General features: G+C 42.2%; 2 protein-coding genes and 1 non-coding gene across 3 annotated transcripts in view; 1 reads left to right on the top strand and 2 right to left on the bottom strand.

Moving 5' to 3' along the window:
• Positions 1-201: 201 nt before the first annotated feature.
• On the top strand, positions 202-11,552 carry itpka (inositol-trisphosphate 3-kinase A). Its single transcript, XM_026151460.2, has 7 exons — positions 202-1,019; positions 5,458-5,557; positions 6,888-7,101; positions 8,380-8,584; positions 9,418-9,519; positions 9,930-10,001; positions 10,517-11,552. Exons 1-7 carry the CDS (start codon positions 609-611, stop codon positions 10,784-10,786), a joined length of 1,374 nt encoding a protein of 457 aa, XP_026007245.1. The 5' UTR covers positions 202-608; the 3' UTR covers positions 10,787-11,552.
• A 119-nt stretch (positions 11,553-11,671) lies between these two features.
• The window catches only part of ltk (leukocyte receptor tyrosine kinase), a 68,807-nt gene continuing 58,706 nt past the window's right edge, over positions 11,672-21,772 (bottom strand). Inside the window, exons 21-29 of the mRNA XM_026151459.2 lie at positions 21,642-21,732; positions 21,186-21,250; positions 19,179-19,308; positions 18,990-19,087; positions 18,437-18,529; positions 18,120-18,221; positions 15,358-15,492; positions 15,045-15,135; positions 11,672-14,935 (exon numbers count right to left, since the gene is read on the bottom strand). Of these exons, the coding sequence (XP_026007244.2) occupies positions 13,898-14,935; positions 15,045-15,135; positions 15,358-15,492; positions 18,120-18,221; positions 18,437-18,529; positions 18,990-19,087; positions 19,179-19,308; positions 21,186-21,250; positions 21,642-21,732 (1,843 nt within the window). The 3' untranslated portion in view covers positions 11,672-13,897. The remainder of the gene's footprint in view (positions 14,936-15,044; positions 15,136-15,357; positions 15,493-18,119; positions 18,222-18,436; positions 18,530-18,989; positions 19,088-19,178; positions 19,309-21,185; positions 21,251-21,641; positions 21,733-21,772) is intronic.
• On the bottom strand, positions 20,953-21,025 carry trnak-uuu (transfer RNA lysine (anticodon UUU)). Its single transcript has one exon. It is a non-coding gene; the product is annotated as a tRNA-Lys (tRNA).

Here is a 21,772-nt window from a genome sequence, read left to right as displayed (position 1 = left end):
AAAAATATTTCGAAGTTTTCACGCAGTTATGACAGATGCCCCCTTCTGTGGATGTGAGCGCGTGCGTTTCTGTTTCTTTAGATTTAGCATTTTTTCCGCTCAATGTGTCCGATTGATAAAGATCGATTTGAAGGTGTCCGCTGATGTTTCGGCTCAGGTTTGTCTAGAGAAGCAAGTCAGAAGGAAGTCTGCAAACCTTAAAAAAAACTTAACGTGTCAGCTGGTTTAACGTTTCAGTCAGGAAGCAAGAAAGACAATGCGGAAGATAATAAACGCCGTGCAGTTGTGTGTGGGTGCGCGCACAGTGGCGCGCGCGCGTGAGTAAACCGCGTAGAAGCGCGAGCCACCAAAGAGGGGTTCCCTTTACCTTACAGTCGGCGAAGGGTGCAGAGCAGCGAGCCTGGCTCGGGCTTCTTTTTCTTCTTTTTAAATGCGTTTACGCTTGGACAGCAGCGACGGAGAGCTGCAGAGCACCGAGTGGATACGCGCTCCTTTTGGTCTCCGTCGCGTTTGAACTTTTCTCAAAGTGAAATGACCAGATTTGAAGGTTAGAGTGACGCGTCTTTGCGCCTGTAGTCGTGCGCTCTCACGACGAATTCAGCTCGCCAATGCCCAAGGAGTGCAGGAGAAAGAGCTCCAAGGACTTCGGGTTCTCGGTGAGTGGAATAAATGAGGCGTCTCGTTTAGAGCGAAGAGTGGCTGCCAAGTCTTCGCAGATTTGCGATGAGCTCATTGAGACAGCCGCTCAGATCGCTCCGTCGTCCGGACCGCCGATTGTGATGGATGCGCCCCGGGTACCGCAGGTCACCATCACCCCGGAGGGGGGCGGCTGCTCCCGGGAGATGCAGCAGGAGGACTGGGATCGGGCGGTGGACGGTACGCTGCGCAGGAAACTGTCCAACTCCTCGATCTCCTCCACGGGATCCTCCGCCGTGGAGTCCGAGGATGATCTACTGAGTGACAACGAGAGCAAAAGCAAAGGCATCGTCACTTTAGAGCATCTGGTGGAGCCCGGAGAAGTGAGTAAACTGCAAAGAGATAGCGATCTAATGGTCGGTGCAAGGTCGCCACGACGGTTCATTTTCTCTTAAACAGTGAAAAATAACCGAATGCACAGCTAACAACAGTAAAGGTGGAGAAATACCACTCTGGGTTTTTTTTTTAAATTTCTTTTCAAACTGCAATCCTGACTCCCATCTGTGTGCCTTTGCAAATGTGCTATTACACCGTGAAGAGCTGAGGGTTAAAAAAGAAGAAGAAGAAGAGGGCAAAGCAATAAAATAAACAGCACTTAAACAGCAAGCTACTTCCTAACGAAAGACCCACGGGGACTGTTTTACTGCAGAGAACAGGCAATTACAGAGTGATAACAGCATCCTTTCATTTTATATTGTTTAGTTTAGTTTTCAAACGACATAAACACACAGTCTGATTTCTCCAGAAACACATCCCCCTGGGAAACCAGTCACGTCTACATTTCAAGCTATCTTGCATCTCTTGTTTTGGTCATGGAAGTGTGTTCTGGGAAATTTCAGTTATGAGTTATACTGGTCTGACAGGTGTCTCTTGCTCTCTATACAAATACATATGTATGAAGATGCTTTGAGGTCTTTCAATAGCATTGGCAGAAAGCACAGGAGCATTGTGAAACTCTGGGTGACTCTCACCCATTTAAGTGATGTTATCACTCCTTATTTTTAATTGGTCATTAGAGCCTTTCCCATTCTATTAATGACCAGGCTGTAAGTAAAGAAACTGACATGAAAATGCTGCTAAAAGCTGGTTAGCCTTTGTTGCATGGAATGTGTTGGATGACTGATGTCAGAGTTATGTATCATCTTATTTACTGGTTTTTATCTTCAAGGCCACATGAAACTCCTTGAGAGAAAAATACAACCTTTTTTTCAATGGGATGTTTTGCACAAAAGATTGTGCACAGCTCAAGTAATGCAAATTATTAATGTCAAAAACGGACCTGTTGAACGTCAAGCTTGATATATTTTGATACTTTAAGTCTCGGCCTTTTCCCTCCTTAAGCACACAGGCTTGTGTTGAAGGACTGGCCTTTCACCCTCACTGTGGGTGGAAATTTGTTTGTATTTCACATTCTTGTGGCTGGCAAGTGTCAGGGGACATGCTTGCGTGGGCATTAAAACTGAGCTGTCTATCAAATCACATGATCTCTCTGATTATTGTACAATTACATCCGAACAGAATGTTTTTGCAGTTCTGGAGCTCGATAGCTGTCGCTTCACATGAGCTGCTGGGAAGTTGAGTGCGATCACAGTGAGTCACATCTGTGTTTCTTCACTCTGAAAGCATAATCTGCTTTTTGTCTTCATTGTCACCACTCTTAGATTCAGACTTTCTCTTGGCTAGCGTGCGCCTGAAAAGCTGACCGTTTCTCTTTGCTTTTCCATACAAGGTCCGGATCTGTCACTTTCTTTTAAACAGACTGAACACACATGGCCCGTGTGACCCAGAGGACGATCTCGCTGAACGTCACGGTGTCCAGTCTGTTAGATTCCTTCCTAAATAAAAGGTCGTTTTCGTAACTTAAAATGGAAAGAAAATGTCACTTGTGTCAACGCTGATAAAAGCTACTGTTATGCTCCTCTCCCATCAACCCACACTCCAGCCCACACAAGGACGCCCACACACAGAGTAGCATAGGCTAACTTGTCATTGTGTAATAAAGTTTTTGTGGTCAGTACCCAATTTTAGATTTGGCCTTTGACATTTAACAAAGAAGCGCCTCAGGAAGTCAAATACACTCACGTATCAGTAGCTTTTACTTGTTTACATTTCAGGGCAGACGAGATGTTTTTAGTCGACTAAACAGCAGGTGGACGTGTTCATTTGCCAATCTCGCAGTGCTTTGCATTCAATTACCACGTCAAGGTGGCTTCACGTGGAAGGCATGAGTTATCGTGGCTGGTTTAGCAGAACCTGACTGAGTCACATGAAGTCTGATTTCAGCTATGTGTGTGTGTGAGTAAGAGCTTTTCTTTTTGGAGTGTTGTTTTTGACTCCTTTGTTCAGATCAGCCTGTTGAGTCAGTGTCTCACTCACACAGTACGGTGTTAAAAAGAAAGGTGCGCCTGACGGAGCAGAAAAACATTGTTGAAGGGTGACCTTTAAGCAAACATTACACTAGTCCTGGAGCTGGATTCCTTTTAATTTGAAAGAGCAAACACGCATTATTCCACAGCTGGTGAATAATTATGAGACATTATTTGATAACTACCTAACTTTAAAGCACTTTGCTGCAAAAAGCAACTAAAATGCAAGACACTGTTAAGGATTCAGCCACTGTTTAAAAAAAAATCTTTTTGGTATCCTGCTCTTATTAGATCTCTATGCAATTACTCAGATGATGGAGAAAGAGAAAAGCTTTCTTCTGCACAGTTTTTCAAGTTTTTCTCATCTTCACTTTTGGGTTGCATTTTTGTTTTAAGATCTAAACTATACTTTTTATCATTAAAAAAAAATTCCATGCTTTTTAAAATTTAACATATGTTCTTTTAAGCTCTGATATGGTTTTATGACCTGTGAATATCTCTGTATTGAACCGAGTTAGTCATCTAATTTAACATGAGTCTCTGTGTCTGTGGAGGCTGATCTCCTTTAGACAAAATCAGAGTAACATAATCAGTCATGGAAACATGCATCGTTGCCAACAACCTCATAATGTCATGCATAATAATAGGTATAGGTCACAGATGTCAGCTTACCACAGAATAACTCTTCATTAGACTTTGCTAATATTAGATAAGCAGAGCTCAGAATGCTGGCACTTTACTTGCAAACGCATTTTTTCACTGTTGCGCCATTGGTGCTTTTTTCTTCCTAAGTAAAACTCTTAAGTGCTTTTCTTTTTTCCATCACCTTTGCCGAGGCATGTTTTGAGCTGCTATTCTTTCTCTAGCAAAAACGCACTGTAAGCAGGTTCCAACATGCGAGTGAAACCAGTATAATATCCAGTGTTATCAGTCCAAACTCTTCCGTCATCAAGGTCAGTGCAGCGCAGGGTGAACGATGTGAAGTTTCAATGTCAGACTGTGTTTAAAATCTAAATAATGGCCTAAGAGCTGCAGGGTCGTTATGTTTACGATAAAGCGCAGAATTCAGATCTAAGCCTCTGGTTCCTCTTGCTTGTGGATGACAGCAAATTATTCCTTAATACTAAGATTCCACTGAATTTCAGCCAGTAGCCACTCGAGCTTTTCTCGCGTTTTTTTCCTCACTAATGTGCTGAAAATGTGTGCACTTAAAGTACTCACATTAACTGATAAATCAAGAAAAGCATCTGAAATTAAATCTGCTTGCTTGTGGAAGTCTTCACAGTGCAGTCTTATCAGCAAACAAGTAAGAGTAAAATCAAGTGAAGCATATCACCTGACATTTAAGAGAGCCCCGGCTGGCCCCTGAAGACTTCTGCTATTAGCGAGGATGGTAAACTGTGAGATACTCAAGCATGAGCTGAGGGTTTCACTGAGAGAAGAGCCCCTGTTTCGTTTCCTCTTTCGATCAGAGCACACAGAATGTAATGACCTCCCAAGGCTAAAACCTAAACTCCAAGGACATACACTGGTCTTTCTATCCCAAAAGTGGGAATGCACTTATTTTGCTTTAGTTGCACTTCTAATTAGTTTTGAGATGATCTGAAGAAGCACAAAAATCTTAGTGTTTTATTTAAGATGTGGTAAGTTTTCTTGGAGGAAAGATAAACAGGCAGTTCCACGTAAGTGTGAAGCATTTTTGTGTTTCTGTAAAAATGCAAGCTGTTAATGTGTTTGTTCTGAGCGTGGTGTGAGACAGAGAAAGAGAAAGAAGAAGAAGTTGGGGATGATGGTAAAAGCAATCCATAAAAAACAAAACAGATTCACCAAGAAAACATGGAATACTCCTGAGTCATGTCATTTTATTTTTATCTCCTAAATTTTTATTAGCTAAGATGACAAATCCTACTTAAAGGTGCATTCCAGATTTTTCCACTGCAACCAGGAAATGAATTAAGCTGCAAACAGGCTCCTGGTTTTTCAGCAGGAGGTTTTGGAGACTTAGATTCTCTCACTGTGAATCAAAGTTGTCAGCAAATCACCACGCCGCGTTGGAGATGCTGAATAGAGATGCTGAATGAGATAAGAGTTTCCACTGAAATGGCATTTAACTGACCTAGATAGGGGGTTTCATGCAGAGGAAAACCAAAAACCTGGCATCAGCCTCACTGGGCAGAGTTTCCGTGTGATCAGATAACTACTCAGTGAACAAAGTGGAGTGGACGAAGGCCCGTTAACGCCACTCCTTCCTGCTATCAGACCAATAAAGAGCCCACAGTTAGACCCAAGTGCTTAAAATAATTCTTAACTTTAGCAGGTTTTGAAATGTTGTATTTCTTTTAACTCTACATGAATTAATTTCCTTTCTCTTTGTTCTCTTGCATGACTTCACCAGAGCAAACCACCGTGGTGGAAGCTAAAGACGTTCGTCCACTGGCCGTTCAGTGTGTCCCAGAGGAAAAGAATAAACTGGGTCCAGTTAGCCGGGCATAAAGGTGTGATCTATTCACATAAACCACACTTGACTCGGACAAATTACATAATATTTGTCCACCAGTTTAGTGGAAGTAAATACTGAAGTTGTTTCCCCATATTTATTGCTGCCCTGAACTTTGCTATACATTAATCATGTCAGACCAGACATTAGTCATTGAACTGCCACCTCTGTATTACAGAGGTTTGTGATGCCCAGTAGAGAAGAACACGTAGCAAGGGAGTCATGTCTTATGGTGCCTACTCATCCTCTCCAGGTGCTGCCCCCCGACTAAACCAAAGCATTTCCTGAAAATCTGCTGTTGTATGAAAGTACCAAATTCTCCCAACATCGCCTGGTAAAAGCTGACAGTAACTAAAAAACAATTTGGCAAGAAAAATCCATTACAATTGCACCCCAGCTATAGACTGTATATAAAAGATGGACGTAGCTAGGACTAGTTTTTGAAAGCTCTTTCTGAAGCTTCAGGTTGCTTTTTTGGAACCTGATGTGAACATATTCAGACAAGAGGCTGGTAGGCTGCGTTACACGCTAACTCTAGCAGTCCTGGTTAGCGACTGTGTGGGTGACACAATGCCTGCTAATTAGTACTAAGTAACTATCATACTATTAAAACAGTAGATTGTTATGCAACAAATATACATTTTGGACAGTCCATTCCTAATGTTGTTTGTCAGATAATCGTATTAAAGTGCTCCAGAAAACAAATACAGTCAAAGCACAAAGTTCTATGGCTAAATTAGGTAGATGAAAGGAGTTGAACCTAGTAAAAGAAGCCACCTGCCATTCAAAGATGTCACACACTGAACTTTCTATAGGATTTCAGTCTGTGTGTAGTAAGGATCAAAGTTAGTGGCATGGCATATTTGACTGATAGCCGCTATTATCCTATTATTCGTTTAAAATAGCCTATATCAAGGCTTTTATTGCGTCTTAATACAATTTCAGCCCTGTTTTGTTGTCAAGAAGAGGCAAAGAAATGGGAAAGACTAAAGCCATTTTTAAGCATGGCTGAATTTGGTATTTGTTACATGAGGGTCAGAGGGCGGTTCTTTTGGAACCTGCCTCAAGTGACCGATCAAAGAACTGCAGCAACTTTAGGTACCTCCTTGTTTTTCATCCACAGAAGTCTTTGCTTGGTTACGAGTCATTTAATATAATTTAAAAGAAAATGTAACATTACATTAGAGTACCTACTTGTCACAGACAATGAATTTACATTGAAGGACACTTTAATTTCCCAGTATCTCCCAAGTCTTCACATGCAGGTATATTTACCTCACACTGGCAAAATCAGGCCGTTGTTCATTCCTGTCTTCATCTAATCTCAGGCAACTTCAAAGCAGCAGATGAGGGCACCATTCTGAAAAAGTTCTCAGAGAACGAGATGCAGTGTTTCGAGAAGCTGAGGAATGACGCATTGCTCCCGTTTGTGCCTGGATACCACGGTGTTGTGGAAAAAGACGGAGAGTCTTTCCTTCATATGACTGATTTACTGGCAAACTTTGACCTTCCTAATGTTATGGACTGCAAAATGGGAGTAAGGTATGAAAGTTATGTCTTCACTGTCTTATTTACATGTAATTAATTTTTATGCACTGTTTTTATTTTTTCTGCACATGTATTTTTTGATAATAGAGCCATACATTCACGTAATACATGTAACTGCAGTAATATGTATATATATGTATGTATATATATATATATTATCACTACCACACTATTCGGCTAGTTGTTAGTTGCTAGTGTTTTTTTAATGAATTAATAGGAAAGTGCAGGCGAGTGATGGTACATACAGCTTAAAGTGGTTTTGCTCTACAAGGGAACACCTGTTCTAACTGCAGGCTATATGCTTGGCTTCCTGCCACAGCGGGTGGGGTGTCTCAGTGTATCATGTGCACAAATAGGCAAACACACACATGCGCACGCACACGCGCATACAAACACACAATGGCATACATATATGCTTGAATGCACACATGAGCGTATACATGCATATGTTAGTGCATGCAGAGGCATGCAGGTACTGACACTCACCCCTCTGAGGGTTTTGTTTCCGGTTCAGCAAAAAAAATACGCAGACGCACATACGCACACGGACTTAGAGACACTGACTCACAAAAACACACACGCAGAAGAGTTACACACACTACACTTACAGAAACACCCAGCATAGCGTTTCATTGCCTGTTTGGTGTTTGCGTGTCTTTATTTCTAAACTATTCGCATGCATACACAGAGTTTCACACACTCAGGGTGTCCCTGGAGACTCCCCTTTGTCAAAAACACTCTCAACCACACAGTTGCAAAACCGCTAAGTTGCACAAACACACACTCACGCTTTCACTCAGCTAAATGCTGCACACTGGAGTCTCCTCTTAGCTTCCCTCTTCAGCACAGAGGAAGTGTGGCTCGCAAACTGAAAATGAAATTAGCATCTGTTTGCACATAACTTTATGCCAACTGTGAGTGTGCTGCTGGAATGTTCATAAACAGAAATAAAGGCTTTTAGAGTTGCAGGTTTTCTTTCCCCCCCTCTTCTGTGCACTGATAAGCTCTTCTAACATTTGCTAGAAGGGTGTAGATCTCTTTGGCTTTTAGCACAACTTAAGAAAAATTGCTCTGTAAAGTTGAGCATGAAAAAGGAGTAGGCAAGTATTGACTAATCTTACTTATCTTTCATCTTAATTACTCAAGATAAGTGATTAAAGCCAGACAAACCCTGAAAGTCCACTGACATTTCTGTGCCTTTAAACTTCTCACTTCAAATGCCAATAGCCTAAATTCAGCACCTGAAAATCCTTTGCTCCATTCTTGTTGAAGGACCTACCTGGAGGAGGAGCTTGTGAGAGCGAGGGAACGGCCCAAGCCGAGAGAAGACCTCTATAACAAAATGGTGGAGGTAGACAGCGAGGGGCCAACTCCTCACGAGCATTCCCAGCGGGGGGTAACCAAGCCTCGTTACATGCAGTGGAGGGAGTCCATGAGCTCCACTAACACCCTGGGCTTCAGGATAGAGGGAATCAAGGTAAAAGGAATGATGTGGGATATTTTTAGTGTAAAGGAAGGAAAAAATAAACTTACACAAAGGATCAGAATCCATGTGTATATAAGTCATATCAGGCACTGTAAGGTAAAGCATATAATATTTAATATTTGAATTTCCTTACACCAGTATTTGGACAACAACTGGGGAAATAACTGCCTGTAACATGAAGGCTTTCTCACTGACAATGAACTCAGACTGAACTTCTCTGCTCTTTGGATCTTTTTTAGCTTATTCAAGGTCGCTCTTTTAGTTGCCTTCAATGTTACTCTTTTTTTCATTCTCACTACTCTGATCAGTCACTATTGGCTACACCAAGCATCCCCTTTTTGTTAAAGATCTTTGATAAGCTTACTGCAGCTACGCAACATCAAACAACAGCAAAACAGAGACAGCAATAGGCACCGAATGTAGTTAGGCACTTAGCAGTGGTGCTGATGGAGACTGAAAGAAAGTGAAAGTGAATGATAGCGTGGCTTCATATATATTGAGTCTGCAGCCAAAAATTGTTTATTAATTGCAGTTTTAAATCTGAGTTTAACATCTGAGTCATGTGGCCTCCTAGTTACTCTTCCTGTGCTACACAACCTTAAATTCCAGCTGACACACCAGATAATTATCTTGAGGCATGGTGCCACACTGTGATTAGAATTGTGGCCTCACAGCAAGAACGTCTTGGGTTCGAATCCACCATTCCTGTGTGGAGTTTGCATGTTCTCCCCGTCCAAAGACATGCAGTTAGTGGGATTAGGCTACTCGGTGCATCTAAATTGCCCATAGGTGTGAACGGTTGGCTCTCTCTCTTTTTTCTTTAGAAAAGTGACGGCACATGTCGAACTGACTTCAAGAAAACAAGATCGAAGCGGGATGTCATCCAAGTCTTCAAGGACTTTGTCGGTGGAAACGTCAACATCGTGGTACGTGGCAGTCAGTTATCCTCTTCACGCACATTTTTATTCATCCGTGTAAGGACTCGGGAGTAGACACACAGTGCAGCGGTGCAGGCGTTAACTTGAAACGGCTCATCAGCTACGAATGCAGCAGCCGAATAGGCTCCCACATCCGCGTTCAGTGTTTGAACAGATAGAAATTGTTTGTAGGCTCTGCCTTTACATTTGAAAAAAGCTCTAAAGGCAAACAAAAACAGCCTCGAAGCGATCTACGAGAGTAAACCACAGAGCAAATATTCGCACTGTGATGCTGTTTGAGTTTTCTATTAGGGAGGAGGTTCTCAAATATACACTCTGCCTACATCCTGTTGTGTTCCAGCTATCTAATACCAGCTATCTAATATATGAAATATTTTAATTTTGTTTTTCAACCACAGAAGTCATATTTGAGCAAACTGACAGAGATCCAACAAGCCCTGAAGACATCAGATTTCTTCAAGCGACACGAGGTGAGAGCTCCTCTGCGTACAGTAAAGATGTGTGGCAAATTAAAGGGAAGCAAACAAAGCAGCCAAATAATATTTTTGCACCTGGCACTTCCTCCAAAGCTCCACTCAGGGGAACAAAGAGTTTTTCTTTTTTTTCTTAGAAAATATTATCTTACTTATTTCTTTTTTTTAATGATAGGCTTGAGATCGCCATCAAACACACACCGGGTACTGAGTGTTACATAATAATATTACTTGCATAAAAAATATTTCAACATGAAACGGGACTGTTAAAGTTTACATAGATACGCGGCCGTGTATCCGTACTGCTTACACTGAACCGTGGCTGAATTATCACATTATTTCTGGCCAGTTGTACGTCATGTAACAGCTAACGATGTGTTGGATTAAAAAGAAAAAGTACTGCTGCAGGGTTTTTTTTAATATGTCGCCCATCTGTATTGATGCAAGAGTGGTTATTAAAAGCAGAAGATGAAGAATCAAAAGCTAATACTAACAGCTTTTTGTTTTATCAGGTCATTGGCAGCTCCCTCCTCTTTATCCATGACCATACGGGCAACGCGCAAGTCTGGATTATTGACTTTGGCAAGACCACGGCATTACCAGAGGGCCAGACATTAAGTCATGACATTCCCTGGCAGGAGGGAAACCGGGAGGATGGTTACCTGTGGGGTTTGGAAAACCTCATCCACACACTGGAGTCTGTGAGCAGTGCCGCCGGCGCAGAAACCGGTAGCTCGGTTACCAAAGAAAACAGCCAAAATACAGAAACACACAGCCAGTGACCTTTGATTCAACGGGTTTAAGGAACAGCAACTATATTGATGGACACTGCGGGATGGTTTCAGATATGATTGATTGGTCGGGGTTACTTTTTTTAAAGCACAGAATACTAAAAATGAAAACAAGAACATGACGGGCATCAAACGTAGATCCGAGGCTCAGGTTTTCACCGTTTTAAATGTAATGTGACCACATTTAGCATCGACACCGACAAAAAAAAACGACGCTGTGCGACAGATGCTGAACAGAGGGAAGCAGGAAGTTTTGTCACTATAAAGAAAATGATTGAGAAAATGCACCGACACTAATTCAGCCTCCTACATGATGAACAGAAGTAGAAGTGCAGGCATTGTGCATTTCACTTTCAGGATGTTACAAGTGAAAATGTGCCTGTTCATTGTCTCAAGAAGAGAGCGAACGAGCACAAGTTACAGACTCATTCTCACGTTACACCACTTACTGTAACCATCAGCCTTCAGTGTATTATTAAAGGTTGGGGCGTATGTTCAGTATGTAACTGTTTGGCTCACAGACCTCACAGTTATAACTACAAAATATAGCACATTCCCAGTATAGCACAGTCTACTGCGTAATGACTGGAGTGTATTATGTGTGTTAGTCTCTGGTGAACTGTCTTTCATTGTATAGCAGATTATTTCTCTTTAATCAAGTTCATTCCTGTGATCAAACTTGTAATCGTTTTTATTTCCGGTGATGGACGTCATCAAATGTAAATGAAATTAAAATGGGAACAACGTTTTTCTTCTATCTTTAGTGGTGGAACACTATTTCACACTATATGTGTTACGCGTGTTAGTCTGGACAGAGTTGACGGCCTTTTGCAGGGATATAAATGTGTGTGACTGATCATACTCACACAAGTGAGGTTGATATATGTTGATTTATTTGGGGCACAGTTAGGTGAGATGAAAGTAAAGACGGTATATTGCATAGAATGTCTTTGCACTTTTGTTTGAGGCATCCTCAGCTACAAAAATACAGGAATAAAAACTGAAATGAGTGTGAAATAAAATCTACCGGGACATAAGAAATATAAACTATGAGTAAGATGAGGGTCTTTTTTTTTTCTTCTTTAAGAAAATGAGAAAAAAAACCAATCCACAGTAATCAGTATTGCTATATGGCACAAACGTTTTTTTTCTTAAAGAGATAAACAGCAGATAAAGACACAAATATCAGCAGGTCTTATCTTATAACACACAGTAAGCCTACAGAACTCTTACATAAATGTAACAACATATCAAAAAATATAATATTGCCATGTTCAGGCTCAAAATAATGTCACACACCAAGTACAACTATAAACTTGATTAAATAAGAATAACCTGAAAGCATAAATACAGCAACTTGTTTGGTATTTCAGAGTTGAATACCTCCCCCTGTTGAGTAAACGTAAGTACTACCAGCACTACATCTATAGAGGCAGTGTAGCAGTACGTATCGAATGGCAGTGATCGATTACAGATTCATCATTAACATGAATGAATGCAAATGCAAAAACAAAACATCAACAACAAACAGCTACAAATGTAATGTTAGTCCAGTGTAAGCAAGTAGGAGCAAGTACAAAAATAGCTTTCCTGTTTTCTTAGCTGCAAGGTCGTCATCAAACTCGGACTCTTCAAACATCTCTAAAGCCAAGTAAATATTGGGACAAGGGGAACGAGACCTCATCCACAAAAATAAAACCCTCAAAGAAAGCAAATGTGTCTAATTTGGTGGGCCGGCTTCTTCAGAAGCTAACATCCATTATTTCAATCTGGAGCGGTGGTTCTCAGACTGTTTCTGGTACACTCAAGCTCACGACCCCCATCCCACAATTTTTAGCGCACTGTGAAAAAGATGCAATTCAACACGAAAGCATTAGCATACATAAAGTTATATTTACACCTCATTAGATTTAGATACACCTTACTAATGCAGGGGTAGACCCCATGTACCCTCAGAACTACCTCAGTTCTTCATAGTATAGATTCAACAAGGTGCTGGAAACATTCCTCAGAGATTTTGGTCCATACTGTCATGACTGCATCACAAAGTTCCAACATCCAGGATGTGAATCCCTTTTTCCACCACATCCCAAAAGTTGCTCTATTGGATCAGAAGATGGGTACAGCGTGGTCATAAATCACCTTCCTTCCCCATTCTGATGCTTGCTTCAGCGGGTCGCCTTGACCATGCCTAAATGCCTAAATCAAGTTGCTGCCACCTGATTGGCTGATGAGATGTTTGCATGTTGAGTGTACCCTGATTCCTAACACCACTCCTGCAGTGGCTCTTTGCTCCACTGGGTGGGGCCCCTCCCCAGTTTGAGAACCACTGATCCAGAGTCAAAAAGAGTTTAAACCCCCCAAACTTTAAAATTATAGACCAGTATCCAGTTAGCTGAGAACAAGGCTGGAAACAGGCTCGTGCTTCACCTACCAAGTCAGAAAATACACGTTATTGCCAGAGGAAGTGTTTTCACATTGTATGGGATGAAACCAATTATATTAGAGTACCAACAAGTAGTATAAGGTCCTAAAGTGTATATAGAGCTGTAATTCTGCCCATCAGCATCAAAAGAGTGGAATTACTTTTCAAAAAATTTATACCTATGAAATTAAAACGTCTTGGAGATTCTCCTCCCAATGACTCAATATTCTTTTAGTCTTTTATGGTCATACACTAAATACTACAAATTCACATATACTGCCAGCAAAGCTTTCATGAATAAAATACAGCAAAAAGAAAAAATAACAGGTATAAAAGGAGTCCATCAACAGCAGTACGTTTTGGCAGCCCTCACCCACAGTGTGGACACTGAGGAAGTGCAGGGCCGCCAGTCTCCCAGTGTTTCAGCATCAGTGTTCAGCTACTATGGTATCAGAAGCCTTTGACAGGGCTCCAGTGTTGGCTCTCTGTATTACAGAGTGTTTGTGTGGACGGGAATGTTCAGTTGTGTTTTCCAGCATTCTACGAGCTGTAAAAATCAGACACTGTGGCACTTGACAATGAAGGAGCCTTCATGGTCATGCTTTTTATTCTAAAAATTCCAGAGCTAAAGTCTCAGTTTCTGAGAAACGGATTCAGGTGACATTTGAATCCTTTTCTTAGATAGGAGTAACACTGAGGTCTTCAGACAGAGAAAAGCCAGAGTCTCTGTCACGTGTGGGTTTCTCAGCTTTGGTGTGTCTCCTCACATCCTCATGCCCGTAGCTGGCATGGCGCTTCAGCAGCAGCAGCTTGGGCATGCAGGATGAGGGGGTATGGAGGCCTAATGCTAGTCCCAGGCTACTCCCTGATGAGACACTGGTAGCAGAGCTGGTGTTTTTCACATCTTCTGGGGCTTTGGGCACAACCAACGGCAGGCTTTCTGCCTCATAGCTTTGCTCGTCGTAGGCATAGTTGACGTTGCCACATGGGAAACTCTGGAGCTTAGCAAGGTCCATAGATTTTGTGCCACCGCCTGCTGGTGTCTTATGGGAGGACGTGCTAGAGGCAGCCTGAGCCTGGCAAGAAGAAGATGAAGTCGAGGAAGTGCAGAGGCTTTTAGGGCTGAAGTAGGTGCTGCTGGTGCCGTCACTGCCAGCCTCGTGGTTTTCTGAAGCTGGGCTGTGGGTCTGCGTTTTGGAGGTGGAGCTCGAGAGTGGCATGGACTGGGTGTGAGTGAGTGCCTTCTTCCCCCTTAAGTTATCCAAGACCCAGGATCCATATGTGGGGTTCCAGAGGTTCTTAGTCTTGTTCTTCAGCCTCTGGTTCTCTGAGGAAGAGCTGTTTCTGGAGTAGGGTCGGTGATGAGGAGGCTCAGGGTGGAGCCAGTTGGAGACCGCTGACAAACCAGGGGCAGGAACGGGCTCAGCCCAGCATGGCTCCAAAACCTCGCGACATGATGTGACTTCATGGTGGACAGGTTGGGTCCTCTGCAGGAGCAGACGGGGCTTTGTAGGCTGCAAGGGAAGAGGGGTGGGACCCAGGCCCATGGCTGAGAAACCCAGCTGGGAGGGACAATCCTGGGAGGGAGGGTGTGAGACTAGAAGTGGAGTGAGGCAGGTAGATGTCGGGTCAGTAGGACGGATTACAGTGCCTCCGTCATCATCCGTGTTGGGGCCATATTCCACAGGTAGAGGCGTGTTGATCACATCTGGATCCTGAGAGAGAAAAAGAAGAGTGAGGATTAAATGATAATCAGAGAAAAAACATTTAAAAGACACAAAAAAGCAACCTTAGCAGTCTTAAATATCTAGAGAAGATGCATGCCTGAGTACAGTAGTTGATTCTCTCCAGGATAGTCGAGAAGTTGGGCCGATGCTCAGGACAGTGCTGCCAACACTGGGTCATGATCCGATAGCTAAACAGTAATCGACAGAAGCAGAGAAACAACCAGCAAATGAACAACTGTTGAAATTCTGAATTTCTCCTTAATTCCCGTTTATCACTCACTGAGTAGACAAAAGAAGCAGGTTTAATCAACATCACATCAAAGGTGGAAGATGAAGCAAACATTATTATGTCTTTAAAAAAATACCAAGAAAAAAAGCCCACAGAAACCGCAACTTGAGTCAGTACTCACACAGGCCCTGGGCAGGCTTTGGGAGGATCCATCCTGCCTCCGCTGGTGACAAACTCCAGGACCTCCTGGTTGGTTTTACAAGGATATGGCATGTAACCCAGCGAGAGGATCTCCCAGAGCAGAACTCCAAATGACCTGAAGAGGGAGACATCGATCAATAACTGAGTGGATGAAGTTGTCTTTGAGTGCTAAATTTATTCTACTGTAATGTTCCTCAGACAAGGAACAACAAATGCAAACAACACGAACAAACACAAAACCAAAATTTTTTTCCTGAATAGAAGTTGACACCATGCAGGGTGATTCTTTTGTTTCTTTTGACAAAATAAATGCTTGTAATTGCCCTTTTCTTTCCCCTGCTGAATTAAGAGTGCAGCGAGTTTAAGTATTCGTGTAGAAATCTCCTTGTTTTTGTTTTTCTAGCTCTCTGTTTTCTCAGTTGTGTGCTTGTCATGACCCCCTGTGACCCAGATCTCAATCACTCTGCTTCCTGCTCCCGACTCTAACTGATAAGAGTCCCCAAGAGACCCTGAAAATGTTGTGTAACATCTTTTACACCTTGATAACCATGTCCAACACTGTTCAACACCTGGCAATGACCATGGAGGTGTTACCCAACCAGAACAAATATATAAAAAAACCCAGTGAATCTCCCAGTACAGCTACTCTAAAGTGTATCTACAGTGCGCCTCTGTCAGTGCGCCCCAGGGTGGCTGTGGCTACAATGTAGCTTGCCATCACCAGTGTGTGAATGTGTGTGTGAATGGGTGGATGACTGGTTGTGTAAAGCGCTTTGGGGTCCTTAGGGACTAGTAAAGCGCTATATAAATACAGGCCATTTACCATAGTAGGTGGTTTTACTAAGGTTTAGCTCTCCCATTTCCACAAACTTGACTTTCACTAGACAAAGGATCAAAGATTATTCATTGTTAGTGACATTAGGAGTGAGACTCCTGCTGTGGTTTACTTTGTATTGGGCAGGGTATTATTTTCTTCTTCTAAATTAGTATTCTAGTGGAACAGTGTTAGTAACCACCTCTGGTTTTATTAATTTCTTTGGCTTTCTAAAACCCTGCAGGCCTTGTTACTCCCCGTTGTTTGCCTCTTCTTTTGTAAGCCTTTTTTTTTTATTTGCTTGTAAAGCATCATTTTTGCATTTGAGCAAAAAACACTCTAACCTTACCAACAACATCCAGTTACAGGTTGCTACACCGAACAGTGCAGTATAGGGATGTCAAACTCATTTCACATTGTGGGCCACATACAGCTCAGTTTAAGTGGGCTGGCCCAGTAAAACTACAGGTTAAATGAATAAAATTGTTCTTGTAGTTCATTTTTCCAGACTGCTCTGTAATTCTAATCATAAAGTGTTGGTTCATTCACAGAAAAACAGACATTTCCATAGCAGACAGTGTGAAAACAGGGATTTTTCCTGTCACATAATCTGTTAGTTAATCACTTTGTTCTAATATGAATGCCAATGGGGGAGGAGGGGGAGGGGGGGGGGTCTTGATTAATAGGAAAAGCTTTAAAATCTATGAAACACAACTAAAAGTTCAAAAATCAACGCACTGCTTCACATTTTCCAAAGCCGTCCAGTGGGCCGGATTGGGGTCTTTGCTGTGCCAATTCAGGCCCCCCGGCCTTATGTTTGACACCCCTGGGGCAGTAGATCACTGGCGTTGAGTTTTGCTAACCAATAATAATAATAATAATGGATTGCATTTATATAGCGCTTTTCGGGACCCCTCAAAGCGCTTTACAATTCCACTATTCATTCACTCTCACATTCATACATGACTGGAAAGCCGCAGCAGCTGCAACACTCGTGTGTTTTTTTTGTTTTTCCTTCATTTGTTCAGAGGAGATATCTTGCCGATGAATGATTCCCCGTCTAAACAGCTTTGAAGGGACGAACTGCGGTGCAACTGTAGCTGCCTCTGTGCACGTTTCCATCAATATCCTCGGATTTTAATAGACTGCTGGTCAAATCGATTATGCTGCGGTCTCTCCTCTATAAGGGTCTAACTTTCTGATCTGCAAACAACCCTCTCTTTCACTCTACCAAATAGAGGTTTTGAAATGGTTTGCCCCAAACTAAATATTTGACTTGCACTGTCACAGGAGAAGCGGTTTGGACGCCGCTCCTCTACCATTACAGCCACTGCGCTTTCCTAACAACAATAGAGTGCTCTTTGTTTGGCTGGCTCAGTGTCTTGAATACAAATGCTGTCCTGGTTTTGAAAAGATGTTCACTTGATGTAACGCACCCTAGCTTTGTCTACTAGGAGTAGACATGTTTGGTTTGTGGAAACCTCCCTGCAGGGCATCGTACTGACCACATATAGGCTTTTAATAAAATCGAATTCAGTTTCGCTGGCGAATACTTTTCATGCCTCGTGAGAATTTTTTTTTTCTGTTGTTGTTTTGTTTTGTTTTTTTGCATTTTGACACCGCTGCAAAGTAAATTTCTTTCATTGCCAGCGTCTGTTTTCGATTACAATAAGTTCGCCATCTGGTATTAGTTGTTTTATTGTCCAGAAAATTTTTCAGACGTCTGAATAATCACTGTAGTGTTAGAACAGTTAGCATGACCGCATGATATTTCCAAAGACCTACAAATGTGTGGCACTTCTAAATGATATATTTCCGAACATGGTGTCCCAGTGTCGAGACAAAAGCAAAGTGTATACAGTTCAAAATTAACAACAGCTGTCTTGTGATTTTCTTTGTCTACTGGTATTTAGTGGTAGACTTTATACCATGTGTCAGTTTTGCAGGTGAAGATCCCCTCCATGAAGGCCTCTGGTGGCATCCACTTAACTGGCAGCATGGCCCGGCCGCCCTTCCTGTAATAGCTGGCTCTGGAAAACAAAGAAAGAAAGGCAGGGTACATTTAGGCTGAGTTAAGAACAAATGGTAAATGCTAAAAGGCCACGAACTGAAATGTAAGTAAATTACGTGGCCCTGTGGAGGGAAATGAAAAATCTATTTAGCCACACTCCAATAACCACATCAATCCATCTTAAATTATGGGTGGATAGGGCGCCACTGCAGATTTAGAGTAGCGTATATGAACCTGTAAATATCTCGTGCCATGCCAAAGTCTCCAATCTTAGCCACTCTGTCCGACCCAGGGCAGGTAAGGAGGCAATTTCTGGCAGCGATGTCTCTGAAAAACACAAAATCCTTTACATGATTTATCTGTGCGATGACATGAAACAGAGAAGCTTGTTGTTACTTTGTCAAATTTGTTGCCGCAGAAAATGTTCAGAACTGTGGTTTGCAATGAAGAAACGAAGGCCTTTGAAAAACCTTCAAATGCATGATTGATCGTGCTTGCAAATGATTGTACACATTTTTCAAATTAAGAGAAGCAAATTGCTCAAAGACAAACTCAAACTGCAGTCAAAATGAAATAATAGTTGTTGATGTGTTTTTTATCGCATTGCAAGAGGTTTCGTTTAAAGCAACATATGCAGCGTTACAGAATGTCTAATGAATCATTTTTATGCAGATTTCACCACAGCGTAGCTCTGCTAACACATTTCCTTTTTGCCGTGGCTGAAAAACCGCTTTGAGTTTGCACTTTTATGAGCTCTAAGCTGCGAAAACTGGGTGCGAATCCGAACCTGTGTATGAAGTGGTTCTCCTCCAGATAGCGACATCCACAGGCGATATCTCTGGCCATGCGCAGCAGATCCCGCATGGTGAGAGACGAGGTCTGGCCCTGGACATAGCACAGATCAGTTTAGTGTGCGACGTAAACACACAGAGCTTGCAGGCACAAACACACATGTAAAGGTGTAGTACAGACGCACCGCTCGTGGCCTGTTTCTTCTCAAAAAGCTCTTCATGTCTCCTCCGGTCATCAGCTCCAGCAGGATGAAGCGCGGCAGGATGTTCAGACTGACGCCAATGCAGCGCACGATGTTCTCATGGCTGAACTTGCTGCATGGACAGTTAACAACAGGGTGTTTTGTTTAGAAGGCTTAAGATGACTTTGATGTCCTTAAATATACATTGATGGTAACAAGAAAGTACAATTGTAAGGTTTTAAGATTTAATAAATAATAAAAACAATCTGGTCCTCATGAGGTCTAAAAAATAATTTAAATACAACCTCAAAAACCATCAGAACAACACATGTTAATGCAGTCGTTATGTATTTAACAAAAACTAAGCCAGAATGAAGAAGCAGAGTGTGAAAAATCAAGCGCACCCCATGATTCGACTCTCCAATTGTTGTGGAGGAATTCTTTCCTTTACACTCTGGATGTCAAACTTGTTTACATCATACAGCGAAGGTATGGATGCACGCATTTGTATGTGTGGTAAAATTGCTGCTTATTTGTGTGTGGATTAGAGCATGTGCTTGTGACTCTTGTGACACATCTGTAAATCTTAGTTTAGCTATATAAAGGAGTTCACGGTCAACTCCTTTGAATGACCGCAAGGTGCCGAGGTCCTGTGACCGCAAAACAAAACCTTTCCAAACCTTTCTTTAGTCTTAGTCTACAAAATGTAACTAAAGTGTAGCTCTTGGATTTTTTGCCGTTATTCTGAGCGCTGGAGGGTCTGAGCTTGGGTTGAATTTACTGGGATGTCTGTCACGGTCCGCTGTGACAGACCGTGTGGAGAGTGCGTGGAGGACTCAGGTGCAGACACGAGTGACACGGGAGTAAACTTTAAACAAAAGCGAGCCTTTTATTGTGGCTGGTAACGCAAGAGAAACAAACAAGAATAAGGGCAGCTCAAAAGCAATAACTAAACAGAAACCTAAACTGGGAATGAACTAAGGTAAGGCTATGAATACAACAGCCCGGGCATGGAAACATGGAGGGTGGGAACACAGACGACGCGACACAGACTGTAAGAAACACAGAGACTAAATACACATGAGGGATGATCAGGGGAAGTGGCCACACATGGGAACGCAGCTGATATACATGAACTTAACGACAGGACAGGAGGAGTGAAACTGAATACACTGACAGTGAATGCAGGCCTTCAAAGTAAAACAGGAAACATGGGACATGAACCGGGGAGACGTAGTACAGGGGGAGGTGACAGACGCGACAGCATGAACTTGACAATACAAGACACACAGACATAAACACACGAAGGGCAAGGGAGGCTTGATACAAGGGTAACATAACTACAAAAGGACTGGACTACCTTAAAGAACCTAAACAATCAATAAACATCAAAATAGACTAAACACAAAACACTGGGTCGCACGACCCAGGACCGTGACAGATGTCCACTCCTGGGAAGATTGGCAGAAGTTTGCGACTTAATTTTTCACACGCTGCTTCTGCATTTTGGCTTAAATTTTGTTAAATAAATAATCACACTGTGTCATATTGTCATATCTTGCCTCTTTTTTAGTGTTTATTTTTTTAAATCTCATTAATGATAAACTTATTATACAACTACAAAAAAGTCTCAATTTTCAATCAGCCAGAATACAAGTATTTAAAACTGTCACTTGCTGACTGAGGGATGGACCTGTAAATAGAGTAGACTTTAACAAAATCAGACGGGAAATCATAATACTTTATTAACACCTAAGGAAATTAGGTAAACTAAGCACGCCTGAACAGGGACTTGAACCCTGGACCCTCAGATTAAAAGTCTGATGCTCTACCGACTGAGCCACCCAGGCCCGAGCAACCCCCGCTAGAAACCAATTAACGTCACACATTTTCCTGAGCTCAAAATTTACCCCTGCAGACACGATTGTCTTTGAGGGACAATTCTTGTGTGTGTGTGTGTGTGTGTGTGTGTAATGCACAAAGGAAGTGTATGGTTGCTGTCTCGTGCACCTCATAATCAGAGCCTCCATCAGGAAATCCATTTCATCCTGCTCGGAGCAGATTTCTGGTAGAGTCTGCAGAATAGAAAGAGAATTTGAGTGTGTGCTACTTTTAAGGGGAAATATAAATTTTCAGACCTAATCAGCAGAGCATTGTAAGCAGGTAACCCCATGCGGTGCTCTCTCTGCTTTTTTGCTTTTCCCTTTTTAAACTGTGTGCCTTTTAAAGCATCTTATCCAGGGACGCTGAGCAAATCTGCATTCTTCTTTTTTAGTCATTTTGTGCTGCAGTCTTTGCACAACATAAGAAAAGCCAACAATCATTTTGTAAGTGAAAGCATCTCCATGACCTTTAGCTCTGAGAAGCAGAAGCACCACTTATGGGATTATAAGTACTGAACATACATGCGAGGTGTCATTGTTAAACATTTAAGTGCAAATATTTAAGAAAATATGAGTGGCTGACCTTTATGGCCACCTGCATAGCACTGCCATCACCACTCATCCCCAGAACTTGACCTTCATAGACTTCACCGAAGGCTCCGTGACCAAGGGCCCTAAAGAGGAGAGAAAACACAACGAATGAAACGAAGGCAC

Source organism: Astatotilapia calliptera, chromosome 19 (genome assembly GCF_964374335.1).
Source record: "Astatotilapia calliptera chromosome 19, fAstCal68.1, whole genome shotgun sequence".
Classification (NCBI taxonomy): domain Eukaryota; kingdom Metazoa; phylum Chordata; class Actinopteri; order Cichliformes; family Cichlidae; genus Astatotilapia; species Astatotilapia calliptera.
The sequence above is the reverse complement of the archived record's forward strand: the minus strand, read 5'-3'. Positions and strand labels throughout refer to the sequence as shown.